This window comes from Lutjanus erythropterus, chromosome 3 (genome assembly GCF_056507025.1).
Source record: "Lutjanus erythropterus isolate fLutEry1 chromosome 3, fLutEry1.hap2, whole genome shotgun sequence".
NCBI lineage: Eukaryota > Metazoa > Chordata > Actinopteri > Lutjaniformes > Lutjanidae > Lutjanus > Lutjanus erythropterus.
In genome coordinates this window covers 3,195,596-3,216,806 of record NC_139319.1, presented here as the reverse complement: position 1 = coordinate 3,216,806, position 21,211 = coordinate 3,195,596, and the positions used below count along the sequence as shown (strand labels likewise).

The 21,211-nt window shown below is 38.0% G+C and overlaps 1 protein-coding gene across 1 annotated transcript; it reads left to right on the top strand.

The window, feature by feature from the left end:
- The first annotated feature begins 14,599 nt into the window (after window positions 1-14,599).
- On the top strand, window positions 14,600-18,084 carry LOC146329429 (myelin-oligodendrocyte glycoprotein-like). The gene is made up of 2 exons (XM_084714424.1): window positions 14,600-14,669; window positions 17,714-18,084. The coding sequence occupies exons 1-2, from the start codon at window positions 14,600-14,602 to the stop codon at window positions 18,082-18,084; spliced, it is 441 nt and encodes a 146-aa protein (XP_084570550.1).
- The last annotated feature ends 3,127 nt before the right edge of the window (window positions 18,085-21,211 follow it).

Here is a 21,211-nt window from a genome sequence, read left to right as displayed (position 1 = left end):
AGAAAATATGGCTTCAGATAGTGAAAATGCATATAAAATATCAAACTTTAGTTTCTCATTAACCACAAAGATTTGACTGGAAAAAAAAGTCAATAACTATTAGAAATCAGTTTCAAAAACCGAACAACCAACACAGAAGTTAAGTAATGTAGTGTGATGAAGCGCTGTAGACGAGGTCAACAGTGAATCTGAGGGGAAAACACCTAAAAAGATATTTGTGTGCGCTTTATTTAGAATATTCTTCCTGCTTTACTGGATGTAAATCCACCACACCTCTATGACAAAAACAGTTTGCCCTCACAGAGCACAGCAGTTGTTGGACTGAGTCTCCTTCAGATAGTTATTCTGTGTGACTTTGCTGTATTGACACATTAACGTTACTTGTCAGCTCTCAATGCCAGGGCTGAACAATTAATCCAAATTTTATCCAAATCACAATATGGCCACAGTATGTTGCAATTTTCAAATTGCAGGAGGTGCAATATTTGATAGAGGTGAAATGTGTGTCAAAATATCATTTTAAAATAAACTGTTTGTGTGCTGCAGAGATGTCCTGGCCTGCACATCATATTCTACAGGCTTTAAGGAAACATCTTTGTTTGGTACAGATCCCTGCAGAAATCACACAATTATCATTTTAATGTTTTTTTCAATGAAAATGAGAATAATTATTTAAAAGTTACCATCCCACTCAATATCACAAATTATATCGTAGTTGCCATATCAATCAAAATAATCACAATTAGATATCTTTTCAAAATTGTTCAGCTTTACCCGAGGCAGCGGCAGACCAGCAAATCTCATGTCCTGTGATGTGAAGTTACTGTATGACTGGATTAGTCGACTACATGATTAACTGTCGCCACCCTTGCTAATCGGCACGAGAAATACAAGTCGTTGAGACTATTTATTGATATTTCATTCATGCACAATGCCAGGCAACTGTTGCCTCTAAGGTGTTATGCAGCCGCCTGCCACTAGTCGGGGCTGCAGCCCCATTGGATGGCAGCCTCTCTTCCTCTACGCTTTAAGTGCGTGTGCCCTGATCGCCCAGGCAACTAAAATCTAAAATGTTGTTTCTAAGTGTTTGAAGGCTATTCTGGATTTGAGTTTCCAGAGGCGTTAAAACTTCTTTTTCTGTTCTTGTAGATAAATGTGTGAAGTGCCTCAGAGGATGGAAGAAGAGAAAAGGAGAAAGTGGAAACGGCACTGAACTGCAACATCTGGGAGCTCAACAATCAACCAACGATGTGAAGGACCAGGAGGGACCTGCTGCAAACAGCCTGCAAAACAACATGCAGGTGGTACCGTAACAATCTGCTGCCACTTTTGTCCACAGGCGGCTCCAAAATCTGCACAACAAGAGCCGTGCAGAAATCTCAGGGATTTGACCTCTGACTAGTTCTGGATATGATGAGGTGAACTAAAAGCTGTCTGTCATTATTAGGCTTTATACTATTGTTCAGTTAACTTTAAAGTCTGTGCTTCAGTAGAGATATTCTCTGCTGCTTAGGGCTGCACAATTAATTGTAATACAATTGAAATATGGGCAAATGCAATATTCGGATCAAAGATGCTGCCATTTTTTTCTGATCAAGGTGAAATGAGTGTGTAAATAATGTTATCGTATTATATTGTTAAGTAATATATAGTAAGTACTGTGGTGCTGGCCAACAAATCTTCTTTTCCAGAGGGCTGTATGATGAAGGAAGCTCGACACAACCAGGCTTTGTTTGCATGAGCTGGCTGGACAACAGGGCTGCAACTAATGACTGTTATGATAGTCAATTTATGGACTAGTCGCCCAAAAATACAACTCACGTTTTCAATTTTTTTCACTGGAGTTTATGAGAGACAGAGGCATAGAGAGGGTTGTGTCTAGAGAGGAACCTCAGATCTGCAAAAGATCACGAGAGCAATCGGTGCCAATCTCCGTTCAAGACGAAATCAATCATGAACAAAAATAGAAAATTTGTTTGTGGCAGACCTTTTTTTTTTTTTTTTAATTGTGTCAGGTTGCCACAAATAAATGAATGTGTGGTAAATCCTTACATTCAAACCCTTACCTCATGTTTCACACACAGTGCTTCACAGCCAGGTAAAGTTTGTCACCAATTTTGGCATTTAAATCAGCATTTCAATCAGCTCGAGAGAATGACAGAGGAAACATACAGTCTTCTGTCTAATGTGTAGACTTACTTTAGTGTTGTAAAATCTTACAGGTGCACCACATTGATTTCAATTGTTTTAATAAACTGTCATTAACAACAAGCCTCCTTCATGTGCAGCTTCTCTGCTGCTGTTAAAACTGAATCGCAGGTGAATATATACGTATAAGGAGAGAAAAAAACACAAAATGTGAGTTTTGTTTTGGGGCGACTTTATAGAACATCCTGCTGGTGAAGAAAGTCAACAGATCAGACAGACAGGGAGAGAGAAACACACTGACCTCGCTCTGTCTGTGTGCATGTAAATTACACGGAAACTTAAACGTACCTCAAACAAACGGGGAAAGAACCACTTCCTGTGTCACCAAACTGAGGTTCCCATGACAACGTGATGTAGACAGGATTACTGCTGTAATCGGATTTGTTCTGTGGCATTAGTAACGTGTATGTATAACATCTTACCTCACGTGAGAATCTTTATCGTTGATTTAAAAAAAAAAAAAAACGTCAGGAAAAGAATCATTTAACGCCCAGGTTATGAGCTCGGCATCAGTTACCATGGTGATCAAGCCAGGTTAAGAGAGCCACCTTTGTGACACTGAAGGCTCTGGCTTCAGTCTTGACATACCTAACTAACTTATTAACCTCACTTCCTGGTAGAGTACAGCCCTCTGGTGTAAGAAACCATGTTTGTTTGGTACAGACTGACAAATGTTACATTATCATAGTTAATTAATGTGTCTTTTTTTTTTTTTTTAAACGTATTGTGCAGTCCTGGCAGCTAAACTCTGGTTATCAAACTATTTTTGTAAATGCTTATAAATGATAACTGGAGGAGCTGTTGTTACCTGACATAACCAGACCAGCATTTAATGAACAGGACCTGACACAAAAACGGGAATATTCGTTTTCATTTCGTGCCAAGTTAACAGCTCAGTAGAAATGCTGTTGTTTTTTCAGAATAAGGGAAAACGACTGGAATATTTTGTGCATATATACATGGTCTGTGTCCCCAAATCAGTATCCAGGTTTTTAAATGATAGTTTGGGAGATCATTAACTCGTGGTGATCAGAGGATGAGGCCCTTTATTGTTCTGATGTTAGTAGGTGTCATTATCAAGGAAACACTCTGCTCCAGACTTCAGCATCAGCTCTGTTGAAGCTCATGGTAGATGTCATGTCAGTCGTCCTATTTGAACAGCAAAATTGAAAAAAAAAATGTTGTAGACAATTTGCGATGCACAAAGGTCAGACAATGTAGATATGTTGGGTTTTAGTGTGCCTCTCTGTGCATCTCCCATGAGCTTCAACAGAACCGACTCCAAGCTGAGCAGAGATCTTTGTCAGGAATAATCGAGCAGGTGTGTGTTTAACCGTCTGCACAGTTTAACACACACACACAAGTTCATTACCTCCCTTACACCATGGTCATCTACCAACAATATGAAATAAAAACATCCAATTTTTTTCTTTTTTTGCTGAAAGTTTTGCACTCTACATTGAAAGTTTTGAAGTAAGAGCTTACTGTTGTCATGACAACGAATACTTCTAGTGAATTTTACAACCAAACTTGGCTGAACGCCTCTTAACTAGAGGAGATGTGAGTGAAAAACCGTCCAAATATTTGAGCGACATCACAGCGGTGCACTTTAGACTCCTCCCCCTGCAGATGAATAAATAAAGTGTCTTGAGTTATTTATTCATAACAAATGTAATCTTCTTAAATCAGCCTTGTTTCTATATAGTTCAAGGACTGTTGACCAATCAGCTGTTCCCTCGCTCACCTCCAGTTAGGAAGCGATGAGAGCGTCGCCAGCCGTGCTTTTTAATGTTATTATGGTTCCATGTTGGGTAACAAATGAATTTCAAACAGTGATTAAACTTGAGCCGAACGGTTTTAATGCACACCTGCTAGCCAATCAGAGAAGAGTATTCACCCAGACCGTGGTATAAAGACATGTAAGGAGCAGAGTTGCAAATTGTGAGCACTTTCCTCAATCGATTCGTCCATTGCCAACATGATCAATTAATCATAATTACAAAAAACGAAAGATTTTGCTCATACCAAAGCATACCAGATGTGTTTTTTTAAACTTTATTTCTTCAGCAACATATTGCACATTCTCTGACAGCCTGTGAAACATAAAGACGCTAAGGCCGATATATAAAACATACAGAATAATTGAATATCATAACATGTGAAGCGTGTGCATTAAAATTTGCATTAAAATTTTTAATTCAATTTATCATTAAAGTCTCTAGTAATGACCTTTCCTTCTTTTCCACATTAATCTGATGGAAAAATCCCAGTGGCATTACTGGACACCAGATCATGATATTATCTAAATTAAATGAATGTCTGTTCATGTGTGTGTCAGGTTTACCTCTGTTTTTGCTTTCTACTGTTTGTCTGTATATATTAACTCTGTTTTGTTTTTTTTACTGTCACAACACTGGAGCACTTTTCTAATGTTTTCTATTAAATGTGCCGTTTTCATAAACTCTGACGTGTGTTTTGATTTTGTCCCTATCAGCTGAAGGTGTGCCGTCAGCATGGATGAAGGAAAAGCCTGGTTTGTTTTGATAAGTCTGGCTAATTTAAGTTTAAGATCTGCTCCTCTGTTCAGTAACCATGGTAACTGATAACACTGAACCAGCCCGATCAGTAGCAGGTTAACTGTCAAGCTTAATTTAAATGTGTGTCAGAGAATTTAATTGTTTTTGGTGGTTCTTTGGCTGCACTATAGAACAAAAAAGCAACACGCAGGTCGACCTCAGTTTGTGGGGCTGATGCGCCACCAAGTGACTGTTGTGGTACATTACTTCCTGGTGCAGAGCGGCGCACCTGGAGACGTCATTACCTTTCCTCTGGTGAGATCGACGCCAGTGCGATCTTTCAAATATTATATTTTCTAAAACCTGAGTTTTCATAGGTGTCTGGTTTGTGGTGCTCGCTTATACAACAATTTTCGTGTGTTGTGTGTGACGAATCTGGTGACAGCTGCTGAACACACACACACACCGACAGTAACCAGGTAAATTAAACACCAGACACAACACCCGCGTGCAGAGTTCACATTTCATCCTAACATTTGAAACTTTTGTACCAATAATTTATTTTTACCCCGCAGTTTACAGCAGTACTACACCTTACCGTTTGCAGTGATGACGAAGGGTTTGCTGATGACGTTATTGTTTCTGTGGAGCGTTAACTTTGCAGCAGGTAAGTTTCTAACGCCTCCTGTGTTAGTTAGCTAACAGCAAACTGACAGCAAACTGACAGCACGGGTTTAAAACTTTAACTGAAGTTGTGTCCATTCGCATATTTTGGGTTTATAACATTGTTATAATGTTGTTGGCTGATGTCGACAGGTTTGCAGCGTTGACTAGTCCATGTTTACAGGTTTAGTTAGTAGTTTAGTAGCAGCTTGTCTCGTGTCCCGTACGGAAACGGACACACGTGATCCACGGGCTACATGTAACTAAACATCAGTGTGAGACGCGTTTTTACTGTCGCTGTTACATTTATATTCAAGTAATAATAACGGAAATCTCAACGCAGAGTTGGAGCGGAAGTCAGGACAGATGTGCACTTGACTTTTACTCTGCAGCTCGTCACAAACTGTCACATCATGATGTAAAAGGCCTTAGTATTTGAGGTGGTGTCACTAGCGTGTCCCATCAGAGCTGCCGTAGAGCCGTTTATCAATATAAATGATATAAATGTGTTCAGAATGGAGAGTTCCAGATGTGCGTCAGTCTTGTTGGGTATATCAGTAGTATACTCCAGCTGTTGTCAGTACAGCTGTGTGACAGTGGACCTTACAGATGTTAATGACCAGCTGTAACACTAATGAAAATGTTTATTCCAATCAAGATTTTTTTGTTTTTGTTTTTTTTTTTTTAACCCAGACCCTGATTTCGGTCCTTAATACTGGGGAGTCCGATCTGATGGTTTTATTTTATTCATCCTGAAATATTTTCTTGTGCTAAAAGATGCCCAATATAGAAAAAAATAAATATTTGTAAAAGCAGAAGATGTGCAATGTTGATTAAACTGTCTACTGTCTCGCTAACTAGTGGAGACATTTATGAATCTGAGTTTAACAGCTGAATTAACTATAATTTTCCCTGTCAATTAATCTGTCGATTATTTTCTCAGTTAATTAATCCTGTCACAATCTTGTCAAATGGAAAAAGAGCCTTATGTCCATACCTAGTTTTGAGACATAAGATTAATTCCATCTAATTAAGATAAAATCTTATGCACATTTATTTTATCTTTTTATTTCATTTAATTATTTTTCTGTATTGTGAAAAAATAAAGGCTGTCTTGAAGAGGTTAGATCTTCTCTGCTGAGTCCTCATGGCTAACTAACACAATAGCTTTAAAAAAATATATTGTTTTTGTTAACTGTTTAGCTAATGTTAGCTAGCAAAAAAAATATTTTTCAAGTCAAACTGATTACTTGATTATCAAAATAGTTGGCAGTTAATTTAATAATGAATTTCAATTAATTGTTGCAGCTCTAAACTGGATATTTTGCTTTTCTAAAAGGACATTATTTAAATACAATCATGTGATTTTAAAAATAAATAACACATACTAATCACACCTATAGTTTTCTCTTGTCTAAAAAGATGTGTTTATGTTGCAGATGTATTTAACCTCTGGCCACAGGCAGAGTAAATAACACAACCTGGTCCCTTTATTGTTTTTTGTTTTTCTGAAGACTTTTTGTCTCTTCTTTTTGTCTTTTTTTTTTTTAACAGTAACCGAGGACCAACAGAACGGGACAAATGGAAACGTTTCCAGCACAACTTTAACTCCACTGGATGAGCCAAACAAACCCGGTAAATTAATGTTAATTACTTTGTGCTTTTCTAATGGTTATTTATGTCCGAGTACAATAAGATTTTTGTCAGAGATTTGTGTAAATATGCAGTTTAAAGGTACAGTTCACCCCAAATTCAAAAGTGCATATTCTTCCTCTTACCTGTAGAGTTTTTGAGATATCGGTTGAGAGATTTCTGCTTTCTCTCCAGTATAATCTTGGATCTCTGTGTGCGGATCATGAGAATGAGGAGAGAAAAGTATTATTTTATTGTGCTTTTATATTCTGATATCACCCTACAACAGAGGGTGTTTTCACGTCTAAAATAACCACTTTCATCTTTCACCAGCACTTGGCTGGTCGTTGGTGCTCATTTCCCAAAGGAGCTTGTGTGTTGTGACAAACACCACAGCCACCACATGATCACTAAACCTGCTGACTTATCATTCTTACACTGGCACACGTTCTGTTACCATTTTGTCATAAACATGTATTAAAACCCAAATACCAACGCATCCTGTCGTCACGATGACTGTTATAACAGCTTTATTACAACATCAGCAGAGGATTTAATTAACACTCTGTAAACAGTCTCACGGTCTCTCAGCTCTGATCAGTCTTATAATCTAACATTATCACCTGAAGAGGTGATTAATTATACATTGAGACTCCACTTCCTGTGGTTTAATGGACAGCATTTGAGTACTTCCTTCTTTTTTTGGTTTTCTTTCTTGGAAATTACACACGCTGAATGACCTTTAAAGAAGTCCCCATGGAAAAAAATAAAAGGGAACACACAGAGAATTACATACTGGCTGATTTGAGTGACTCTGCACTTCCATTTATTTGCTGTTTGTTTCCAAATAGCACAATATACAGTACGTCTCCCATAAGCTTCAATAGGACTGACACCCAAGTTTAGTTAAACAAAATGTGTTAAAGCTTTATAATGAAGTACTGTAGTGCTGCAGAGACATTTTGTACTATTTCAAAGTCAAGACAAATAAAACTGTGAGGTTGGGCGTCATGTGGGGCTCCGTGAGCTGCACACTCAATCTGATCAGTAGAATAAATAACATTATTATGGCAGAAAAATACTGTGTTCATATTGAGTCCTTGTTCTAAACTTGATATCTTCTGATGTTCTTTCAGGTATTGGAAAATGGGCGCTCATCATTTTGACTCTCATCGTCCTCGTCGTTTTCTTCATTCTCTTTAGATTCGCCTTGGCTCTGATGTGGAAATGTGGAGGGATCCGTAAGTTACAAAAACTCTTTCATGACATGGCTTGTTAAATACTCGATTCTGATTGGTCAATTACAGCATATAAGGTCTGTTGTTTCTGTATAACAGACTGTTGCTATGAAGAACAGACCGTTGCTATGGACACAGATCTGATCAGAGACTCTGGAAAAACAATAAAAACATTGTTGATCACTAAAATCATTTTGAAATTAATATTTTGTGTTGAATTATTAGGTAACATGTAATAAGCAGGATAATGTGCAGTAAGCAGGTCATTATTGTGAAATTAACCCCTTCAGGATGATTCAAGCCTTCCACATGAACTTCCTCTAAAAGTGTTAAAGGTGCCAGAAAATATGGCTTCAGATAGTGAAAATGCATATAAAATATCAAACTTTAGTTTCTCATTAACCACAAAGATTTGACTGGAAAAAAGTCCATAACTATTAGAAATCAGTTTCAAAAACAGAACAACCAACACAGAAGTTAAGTAATGTAGTGTGATACAGGCTTTAAGGAAACATCTTTGTTTGGTACAGATCCCTGCAGAAATTACACAATTATCATTTTAATGTTTTTTTCAATGAAAATGAGAATAATTATTTAAAAGTTGCCATCCCACTCAATATCACAAATCATATCGTAGTTGCAATATCAATCAAAATAATCACAATTAGATATCTTTTCAAAATTGTTCAGCTTTACCCGAGGCAGCGGCAGACCAGCAAATCTCATGTCCTGTGATGTGAAGTTACTGTATGAGTCATGTGACTGTGAGGAGAGCACAGATGGTGGCTTCAGTTCCCGTTATAAATGGCTTTCTGATGGCAAAATGAAGCGGTTTAAATAGCGTACACTTAAACTGATACTGATTTATGCAAAGTAAAATTTCTGTTTGTGTCAAAAGAGTCTGAGGTTCCTTGTTGTTGAGTTGATTCAGGCCTCGTCCTCACGTACACAGGTATTTTTAAAACCAAAACAATCTGCATCCAGACCAGCATTTTGGTATAGTTAAAAAAAAAAAAAAACGTATATCATATAAAAATTCCCATACATTTAAATCCTGTTGTAAAGACGAGGCAGACTGTAACGATGAGGCTGCTGTGGACAGTTTCCTCCTGGATATTGCTGATCTTTATTGAATAGTTTTCAGCAGCATGTTTTCGTCTCTTTTCCATCACTGGTCTTTCTGTGTCCGTTTGTCGTTTTAAAACATCCATTCTGTCGATATACAAACTCAAATACTTCACAATATCAAAACATGTACTGAGATCATGCTTATAGCAGCATGTTTGGTTTGTTCTTTAAACTGCATTTGAGTTGAAAGTCGAACACGCGTCTCCTCTTTCTGTTCATGTAGTTTGTGGATTTATCTCGGGGTTGTTTTACTTCAATGTGCAGTCAGTACTGTGTGTTTGGTAAAAGCTGATGTCAAAGATCCTTTGATTGTTTTGATGTAGTCTGGATTAGGGATGCACGCAGTTAGTCGACTATATGATTAAACGTCGCCAACCTCGCTAGTCAGCATGAGAAATATTAGTCGTTGAGACTATTTATTGATATTTCATTCATGCACAATGCCAGGCAACTGTTGCCTCTAAGGTGTTATGCAGCGGCCCGCTACTATTCAGGGCTGCAGCCCCTCTTGCTGTACACTGTAAGCACAAAAGCCCCGATCGCCCAGGGAACCCCAGATGTTTATATCAGCAAAGTCAGACAGATGACAGCTCATAAAACCGATCTAGAAAATGGAAACAATGTTGAACGTAGACTGTGACAAAATAAACTGGTATATAATCACTCGACTGGACATTAACTTGCAAGCAGAGCAGCTGCTGCTGCTAGCATTGCTAACTTTAGCCACACTGGCATCAGCTCTGGTCAGACGCTGTGATCCTCTTCGGTCTGAAAGGTTGAAGCATTTAGTGTGTTCTTGTCATGTTTTGTAGGTTAATATGTAATGTTTGTGTTGCACAGCGCGAAGTAGCGCGCATTTCAGCAGAATTTAAAGTACGATTTGCTGATTGTAGACTGTGTTTAATTAATAAATGCTGCTTAATTTTAACAGCTTCCTGAGTGTTTTTTTTAGTGTCAGACTAGTCGACTAGTCTAAATTAAATTTTGCGTTTAATCGACAGGGAAATGAGTCACCAGGCACGTCCCTAGTGTGGATGCTAAACTTGATCAGGCCAGTCACTAAAATGTTTTCTTGCCATTCATCATCCTCCACAAAACAGGCCCTAATGTAAACAGAAAGGACGTGACAGCACACACTGAGGTGAAACAAAGGAGACAGCAGCACACTCTGATGTTACAACCCCAAACTGCCGGTTTCCCTGTCAACATGACACCAAGAGCAAGTTTTTTGAAAATCATCTAAAATGTTGTTTTTAAGTGTTTGAAGGCTGTGATGGATTTGAGTTTCCAGAGGTGTTAAAACTGATTTTTCTGTTCTTGTAGATAAATGTGTGATGTGCCTCAGAGGACAGAGAGAGCGAAAAGGAGAAAGTGGAAACGGCACTGAACTGCAACATTTGGGACTGAACAATCAACCAAAGATGTGAAGGACCTGCTGCAAACAGCCTGCAAAACAACATGCAGGTGGTACCGTAACAATCTGCTGCCACTTTTGTCCACAGGCGGCTCCAAAATCTACAACAAGAGCCGTGCAGAAATCTCAGGGATTTGACCTCTGACTAGTTCTGGATATGATGAGGTGAACTAAAAGCTGTCTGTCATTATTAGGCTTTAATTATTGCCCTCATTTAGAAAAACTGAACCAATCAGCCGTTCCCTCGCTCACTCGTTCACATCGCCGGCCAGTTAGGAAGCGGTGTGAGCTTCGACAGCCGTGCTCTTTAGTGTTATTATGGTTACGTGTTGGGTGGCAGATAAATTTCACACGATTCTGGTATTCGTCCAGACCGTGGTGTAGAGAGATGTCATGAGCAGAGGTGCAAATTGTGAGCACTTTCCTTAATCGATTTGTCCATTGCCAACATGAACAATCAATTAATCATAATTACAAAAAAACCCAAAAGATTTTGCTCATACCAAGTGATACCAGATGTGTCATGTCATAACATGTGAAGCAGGTGCATAAAAATGACCTGAGATCTTTAATTCAATTTATCATTAAAGTCTCTAGAAATGACCTTTCCTTCTTTTTTTTTTTTTTTTTTGGTTTCCTTGCGTTAGCATATTAGCACTTTAGTCAAGTCAGTCAGTGTTTTTTTTAATTTGCTTGAAATAAGGTCTGTGGTTAAAACAAGCTTTGATCTACAATGTAAAATGTAAGTGAAAACCCCACTGGTGAATTTTAAAGCTAACGAGTGGCTAAATGAGTCTTCAGTGTTTGTTGTGGACATTAAACGTCATCACGCTAATCACTCGCCACTTAGCAGGGATGACCTTATAGTGGTGGCTTTTTACTTCTGCCGATTGCATTTAAAAAAAACACAAGTGTTAATTTGTGAAGATTATCTTGCCGAACAAAGCTTTTGTTCAACACAAATTTTATTTTCTGCATTAATCCAATGGAAAAATCCCAGTGGCGTTTTGTTGAGGGAACCAGAGAGACGCTAACTTCAGGGTGAAATACATCATCAGTGCAGCGCTCCATTTTTATTATATGTTGACGTGTTGCAATAAATTAATTTAGAAACGACTTTGTCAGTGGAACATAGTAGGTGAACATATCAGGCATTACTGGACACCAGATCATGATATTATCTAAATTAAGTGAATGTCTGTTCATGTGTGTGTCAGGTTTACCTCTGTTTTTGTTTTCTACTGTTTGTCTGTATATAAACTTTTTTTTTACTGCCACAACACTGGAGCACTTTTCTAATGTTTTCTATTAAATGTGCTGTTTCCATAAACTCTGACGTGTGTTTTGATTTTTTCCCTATCAGCTGAGGCTGTTCAGTCACCGTAGATAAAGGAAAAGCCTGGTTTTTTTTGACCAACCTGCTCTGTGGCAGGTTAACTGTCAAGCTTAATTTAACCATGTGTCAGAGAATTTACACCAAACCACCAAACTTCATTGTTTTTGGTCGTTCCTCGCCTTTTTTAGAAATTAGAATTACGCCTAGTCAAAATGATGTTGTAGATATCTCTAAATGGAATTAGGGATAGTTGTAATTCAATATATCTGCAACTTCATTATGACTGTCTGTAATGATGAACCTCATACACATAAATGGGGAAAAGTGACATCATTTGTCCTAGTAAGAATAACATTGTGAATATCTGAAATGTCATTTTTGAATAAGAAGAATTGAATTACAGATATCTGCAATATCCATCCTAGCAATTAAATGTTAACACTTATCTCTCTACAGTGTGTGTGATTCACGGTACAGTTCAAACAGGATCAACAGATCGTTTGACCACAGCCCATATTTTCTCTGAAGTTTGTACTGATCGCAGTCCGCTGAAGGATCTGTGACTCATGCTGCTTATAAACCATGAAAATTATCTGAGTAATACTCAATAAGGTTACGTAACGATAGTTTTGTGTACGTGACTTTGAACTTTAGGTTAAGAAACTGTAAATTGTTGGCTGAGTCACTTCTTGTGGCCTTTGTCTTGTGTAGAAACATCTGATGTGTGTATTTATCACAGTGTTCAGTTTACTGTGTGTGTGTATTTTATAGGCGACTTCATATTATGAACTTTAGTACAATATCTGTGCAACTCCTTTATTTACACACTACATATTTTTATAGTATTTTTTCCTATTTTGTTGTAATTTTTCTGCTTATACTTCTTGTACTTACATATGTTTTTTTTTTTCTGCTTAATATGTTTGTGCACCCCAAAGTACCAAGACGAGTTCCTCGTGTGTGAAATCCTACCTGACAATAAACTTGATTCTTAGTCACAGATGACTCAGCCTTTAAGACTGACATCCTCATTTTTAGCTGTTCGTCTGTCAGTCTTCCTGGAAATGGTTCCCTCTGTTCGCCCACACAGGTGTTTCAGTTAATCTGGCTGGTTAGACGTGTGCTCAGGACCACAGACATATACACACAGTCGCCACATTGGCATTTATGTTTTACGTTGATGTTGCCGCCATGTTCCTTAAGTTTTTAAGTATTGTTCAAATGAGGAATGTACAAACATTAATGTAAATATCATGGACTTTTCATCCTCAACAACAACAACAACAAAAAGCACAAAATAAAATAGATTAAGTGTAATAAAATGTAAACTAACCTGAAATTAAGCATCATTAAATGTAAAATAACCAAAAATGTAAAACAATCATAAATAGGGATTGAGTTGGATAAAATGGAACTAAAGTGAAGTACAAAATAAATAAAGTACTTGATGTAACTTACTAAAACTGACTGGCTAAAATTTCTTATTTTTGTTTATGTCAATATTAACTTATTTTAACACTCGACACAAAATATCCCATTCAATAAATATTGTTGTTGTTGGGGTTTTTTTTGTGTGTTTTTTTTTGTACATCATTTTGTTCTATATAGATCTTATTCTCAGAGTGACAGATTTAAAGTGGTTTAAAGGAGGAGGGGCTTGGCTGTCAGGTGTGACTCTCTGGTCAGTTAAAAGGGGCCCTTAGCAGAATTTTGCTCGGGGCCCGTGGAGGTCAGGACCGGCTCTGTGCATGCTGTGCGCCTGAACGTGACTCCAAGTTAAGGATCTGCAATGAAGCTTCAGGCTACAAACATGGTGTAAATGACGTGTGTGAAGTGAACTTGGCATGTCGGGGCTTTAGGAGACTTGGATTACACCTGATGAGCAGTGTGGAGGAATATATTTTTACAGACGAGCTGCCCTCTGTGTCTCTATCTCACCTCCACTCCGTGCTATATGTCAAAACCTGCTTATCAACAAGACTGTGATTTTACTTTGTTACTTACAGTGTGATTATAAAGTACGGCGCTGGTCACTTTTATGTACATCCGGTCTTTGTGGTGTAAAAAAAACAACAGACCTTTACTATTTCACTTCTCTATTTTCAGCTTTGTTGACCCATTTTTAACTGTTTATTTGTGTTTCTATCCGTCTGAATGTCACGAGGGGGTTTCGTTTTCGGTTTTAGTTCACGTTCACACATCACGCCATACGTCACTACTGCGTTTGCATATATCAGCATAATCATGCATCATATTCCAGTTGACCGCTGCAATCAAGCCAGCCTCCACTTCGAAAAACACGGTCAATCTAGCCCTCACTTGTTTTGGGGTGCACATATATAGGCATTACGGTAAGGGAACATTAAGGACTGATTTAAAAAAAATAAACCTGTTGGGCCAAATGTCACTCTCAATGATCAGAAACTGTCAGAACCGCCCAGATTCTCATTGTATTCATTTGATAATGGAGGCGAGTCTCGTGAAGGTCCTGAGTGTTTCACTGTGGCTCACCATCACTGCAGGAATAGTTACCGGTAAGTTTATTATTATTTGTTTTATTCTTGCTGTTTAATATTCTACGTACGTTCCACGTGCTCATTGTCTTTGAACGATGACAAACTTTTACTCTGGTATATGATGTTATTTACTGGTGGACTTATGTAGTTTTTAAAATTTGCATGGACGAAAGGGACTCTGAAAGTGTAAAAAAAAAAACAAAAAAAAAACTTCCTGGGGTCTAAACTTTTAAACACTTCTCCCTCTCCCTCTTGAATATCAAGAGGAAGAGTCTTAAGATCATAAAACATATACATACATATATTAGACATGCATTAATATAGGTGAAACAAGAAACATTTGAAAAAAAAAAAAGAAAAAAATTAAAAGATTACATAGCATTTTGTGAATTTGTCGCCGCCCCCCCCCCCAATGCGTGGGAATGCATTGCCATAAAGTTATCAGTGTTGCTGTGAGCACGAGGGCGACGCCCACTCACATCACCTAATGTTAAAAAGTGATGATATTAAAACAGGTTTTACTTTAATTTTCCAGTTTGTATAATAAAAACATTAAAAAAAATCATTAGAAAACAGAGAGGAAAACCTACTTTTCTTGTCACTGTGAAAAAAGTCGCGACCAGTTGAGTCGTTCATACCGACTCATCGTCACACTTCACACCGGAAAACAGCGACCATCTCTCGGCGAGAGATGAGTAGGTCCCGCTGTTTACTGCTAGTGATTATTTGATGTGATTTCGAGTAAAAAAAAAAAAAAAAATCACATTGTCTTTCTAGTTTACCACGACGGTGGTGTAAGAAGTGTTTTTGAGCAACTTTAATGAGAAAAATCCCCGAACTTACATGTGGAAAAGTTGCGACTCGGCCAGTCCTCCTTACCGACTCTACGTCGGGCTTCCCGCGGCACAACAGCGTCTGTCTCCCGGTGTGAGATCCGGGAAGGTCCCGCTGTTTAACAGCGAAAAATGATCACCGATCACAACGTTATGATATTCGGCTCCAGTTAGTCGTAACATCTTTAAGTATCTACAACTCAAAGCTCACGACTTTCTTTTACGTATTTACAGTAAAGTTTATTTTAAGAAGTTGGGCAAAAATAATCCGGAAATGAAATGCAAATTGTGTTGAAATTGGCATAAAGTCCGCCCGCTATGAAACACACACACACACACACACACACACAGTGAGAGAGAGAGAGAGAGAGAAATTTGCATAAAGTCCGCCCGCTATGAAACACACACACACACACACACACACACACACACACACACACACACACACACACACACACACAGTGAGAGAGAGAGAGAGAGAGAGAGAAATTTGCATAAAGTCCGCCCGCTATGAAACACACACACACACACACACACACACACACAGTGAGAGAGAGAGAGAGAGAGAGAGAGAGAGAGAGAGAGAGAGAGAGAGAGAGAGAGAGAGAGAGAGAGAGAGTGAGAGAGAGAGAGAGAGGAAGAAAAAGGGGCGCACAGACAGACTTACCGCATTCCGGATTCAGCAGACCTGATAATGTGGTGGATATTTGTGTTTCTGGTTATTTTCACTAAAATGATCTCGGGTGAGTTTATGTTCCATTATAAGTTCATTCATCTTTACTGTCAGTTTGTTTCTTAGACACACACTGGCGGCTGGATAAACCTGATTTTAAGTAGAGTAAGTACTTTGTTGTTCATTGTTGCTTTTATAAACGCGCCCACATTTTATTTTTACATAAATATATATTTGTGGGTCCTTTATTGTTTGGACAGGTCAGAGGCTGCATGTGAAGCATGTGAGTGTTTTTGTTTGTTTGTTTTGTGTTTTTTACCAAACACCTCCGTATTGATGTGTACTTGCTGGAATGTTGACTGGTTCTCTCACAAAATATTAACACTGATATTTTTGATAATCATAATAAATAACCGTGATAAATATCAGCTTGAACAGTGTACATCACCTCACTGTAATGCAACCTTTGAAACCAGGAGAAGACAGCGCTTAGACATTTCACCACTTGACATTATCTGAAATTTAAAATTTAGTTTTTACTGCGAAGAAGAAGAAACTAAATGAAGCATCAGTTTGAGACTCTTTTTATCCAAACCAAGGGCTGTTAGAGCTATGGCCGTATCTAGTCTGGAAATGTATTGAAGATATCCGTAATTAAATTCTTCCTATTCAAAAATAACATTTCAGATATCCACAACGTCATTCCTACTAGGACAAATGACGTCACTTCCCCCCTTCATGTGTACGGAGTTCGTCTTTACAGATAATACATAATTAAGTTGCAGATATCCACAACTTACACTGCAGATATCTACATCTGAATTACAGTGTTATCCTGACTAGGTAAAACTCAATTGAAGATATCTAAAAAATACAATGTAGATATCTTGAATTAAGAGAGGGTTGAAGATATCTTGTAAAAAGTAAAATAACATGGAAATACACAAGTACCTCAAAATTGTAGCTTATTTGTAATTGTACTAAAGTAAATGTATGTAATGTATGTAATTTTAATATCTGCCAATATTTAGACAAAAGACTTTTGACCTGGCTTTTGTTGAAGGTCTGTTTTCTGCTGTATTTTTCTGCTTTTTATTTTTTTATTTTTATGGTCATTGATCTGAATGAATCTCACATTTCTCTGCTGTTATTTCAGTGTATTTAATACAATACACCACCTCCATACAGTAAGCCCTTATAAATAAATAAATAAATTATAAATTATTAAAAAAATGTAAAATAATAAAGTGATGAATGAGTCCAAACCTTTCTCTCACACCTTCTCAATCTAACATTAAAAGCATTACACTGTAAAGGCTTTTTTTTTTGTTTGTTTGTTTGTTTTGTTTTGATAACAATGTGGCATTGACACTGAAGTATAACAAGAGCCTGGAAGGAATCAAAACTTGACGACAGATATGTTTATGCAGTTGATTCCTCTTGAATGGGGGGGGTGAAAACTGTGCGATGCACATAAACTTTTAGTAAAGCTGAGACAAGTTGTTGTTTTTGGAGCTTTAAAGCAATCTAAATAAAAGTTCTGTTTGTTTTCCCAGGAGAGCATCGTGCGATTTGCCCGACTCAGACAGTCGAAGCAGAAGAAGGTGATGATGTGACCTTTCAGTCTCACCTGGATCCCAGGGTCAATCTGGAGAATTTTACAGCCGACTGGAAAAGAGTTGACCTCAGAAACAGGATTGTCCACGCCTATCGACACAGGCAGGACAATCCTGATGCACAGATCAGTGAATACAGAGGCAGAACAACTCTCGACCACGAGGACCTGAAAAAAGGAACCCTGACACTCCAGATCACCTCAGTCCGACCGTCTGACAGCGGAAAGTACAAATGCTACGTCCCAAACTGGACAGCCAGTTGCACCATTGACCTCCGTGTTGGTAAGCACCATGACGGTCATTCTCTATGATTCAGATGCAGAGAAACATGTCACCTGTAGTCCAGTAGACATATTTGCCAACCAATTTTTCCCAAGAGAGTCCAGTTTTTCATTGTCCTCTCCCTGTTTCCTCCTGGAATCAAAATTCTCCTGTGTTTCTCCTGATTTATGATTTATTTTCTCATCTTTTCTCTGAAAGTATATTGTTTCCACTTGGACAGCACAGCTACACCAAACCAGACTAAGAAGTATTCCTCTTTCTTATGGAAACTTGTGCAGGAAAGGGACATGCATTTTGTCAAATCTGCTGCATCAATTTTCTTTTGGGAGCAGGATGAAAACATAAATGAAAGAAAACTGTAACTCAGATTAGTTTATGTAAGAGATCTAACCAAGTCCACATCACATCGTTATTCTGTATTCTTTCCTGAGAATTAAAAGTATTTACCATAAAAATGCTGTTGCCTTGTAGTTATTATGTTTTTGATTTCATTCTTTAAAAGTTACCAAAATGCAAGTGAAGCATCTGAAACTTTTTGCAGTGTTGGTCAAGGCGCTGGAAATCGATCACAGAAAGTCAAAACAATCAAACTATTGTCTCAGTGTCGTCTCATCACTTAGCAGATGGCCTCTGTGGACAAAGCCTGGTCCCCTTCGTCTAACTACTAGTAGATGTCTTAGCCAGTGTTTTCTGAAAGTGTTTTTGTCATTTTAAACAGTAAGAAGAGGCCAAAAGAACGGGACAAAGATGGAAACACCAAACACAACAAGACCTCAAACGCAGCAAGTGACCAAGCTGGACGTCTCTGGTAAATATCTCTGAGTTCACTTCACCTTCCTTTCTTTCTCTCTGAGTGTCAGATGATGTTTACAGGCGTCCTGTGAAATGTTCAGTTTAAGTTTGATGTGAGCAATTATGTTTGTACACAATTAACACACGTGAAACCGCACTCACACATGCATCTATTGTCATCTCGCTGTGCAGGTAGTTCAGATTTCTTGACTGGAAAGAACTCTTTTCAGAGTAATAGGAACCACACTTAAATTTTTTTTTTTCTAAACTCCAAATCTTCTCTGATTTTCTTTCAGGTGGTGAAAAGAGGATGGCTGTCAGGGCTGGTATCATCTCCAGTGTTTCCTTAATTTCCTTAATTCTCTGTGTTCTCGTTGTTGTTCTGACTCTGAAGAGAAGAAATATCCGTAAGTTAAAATACAAACTTTATATTAACAACCTTTAATGTCCTGAGGGCTGTTAAATGGGGCAAGAGTTTTTCTCAGTAGTCAGGCTTATTTGGGGAAACTGTTTCATTAAGTAGGTTTAAATAAGGTTGACTGTAAAGAAATCCCTCAGACTTGCCTTGGGTCTCGTTTATAAAACAGTGCACGTAGTGTACTTGCACACTAAAGCTGAAAATGGCATGTGCCAAAAGATAATCAGATTCATCAACCTCTCGTTGTGTCCACACGCCCATATTCAACCTAATGATCAATGCAAAACAACCCATGACTGTTTATACATTATAATGAACAGAGGTGAAAGTAACTAATTACAAACACTCAAATTATTGTAATTAAGTAGTTTTATTGGGTACTTGTACATTTATGAGTATATTTTCATGTCTGTACTTAAAGCTGCAGTAGGTAAAAAGTCTAAAAACATATATAACTTGATCGTCTTGACTGAAGTGTTCTGCTCACGATGCATGTGAGCAGAACACTTCACTTTGTGCAGAAGAAGAGTCAAATGCCGCAACAAACGCTCCTTTTTATGTGAAGACGAAAACCTGAGTTAACCATTGTTTCTTTATCAAGTGTCACAATCTGCTTACCTTTCTCTCAGAGGCTTGTAGGACGAGGCCCAGACGGTGTAAGGAGCAAAAAGAAATGAAAAAGCTGAACACCGGAGCAGCAGAGGGGAGTGAGGACCTGGAGGGGCCTGCAGAAAAAATGGTCTGAGCGGTGAAGCGATGGTCGGTTCGCTGGCTGCCGTTAATCACATCATCAATCCAAATCTAACTGGCTTCATCAGTTTTACCAAAATAAATTTCTTCTGCAGATGGTAACAAAATAATTAATCAACTGGTGTGCTTTCAAACTAAACAAACAGACACAGGCATCACGTTATACCCTCTAACCAATCAGAATCCAGGGTTGACTGCAGTCATTATTGTACTTCAGCACGCTGCAGTGAAACTTTGAAACTGCATATCCTTACCAAATCAGATACAGCAAAATATAAATTATGTCTAACCATTTTTCTGTTGTATAAAGGGCTCTGATGTCCACAAGAGGAGTTATATTGGTGAACAAATAGATTCAGTGACACCTACGCTCAAGTTTATCAGGCACATCTAACGAAATCTAACTTTCGTCCACTCCATTTACAGGGCTGTGCCTAGATTTTTCTTGAGACAAAGGTCAGAAAGGCCGGAGAATGTGGGTGAAAAGCCATGAAAAAGCGCACTTTGTATAATATGTGACCTTAACGTCAAAGTGGAAACATAATGAGAGCAGCTTTCCATCACTTTAAAAAACATATCAAAACTTGAATCTCGAGCTGGTTTCTGTGAAACGTATCTCAGACGTGTCAGAGTACAGTAAAGCTCTCTGCTGAACTACACACATTCAACAATGTGAAGGCTCTGCTCATTTATTAAACTGATAGAGGAAGCAGGAGTGCTGTGTGGGATTTTCATGAACTAAAAGATTTAATTCATATCATCAGAAAAGCATCACAACAAATTTCTCACCTTCTTCACATGGTATCTGTCCATGCAGATAATTAACTGGCCCTGATTTCTCACTCCACCTCTGTATTATATTTCATTTTCTACTTCAGCCAAAGCAAAGCATGTACTATAAGCGCTATTAACTGAATTTAGTGATAATATTAAGTTTCCCTGTTACTCTTTAGTAATTGTTGCCATTATGTTGTATATTTTGTTTACTTTTTCTATGAACAGAACTAATTTAAGAATTTATTTAAGCTGCATTTTTCTGTAAAATACTATTTTATTTTGCAAAAGTACCAGTGCTTTTATTGTGTAAGTTAAGTTGCTTTTGAATCTGACTGGGCTGCTCTCGCGTGCCAAGTGGTCAGCTGGTCAGTTGTGCGTCGGATGGATTACTGTGAACTCTGCCTGGAAATTCACAATAA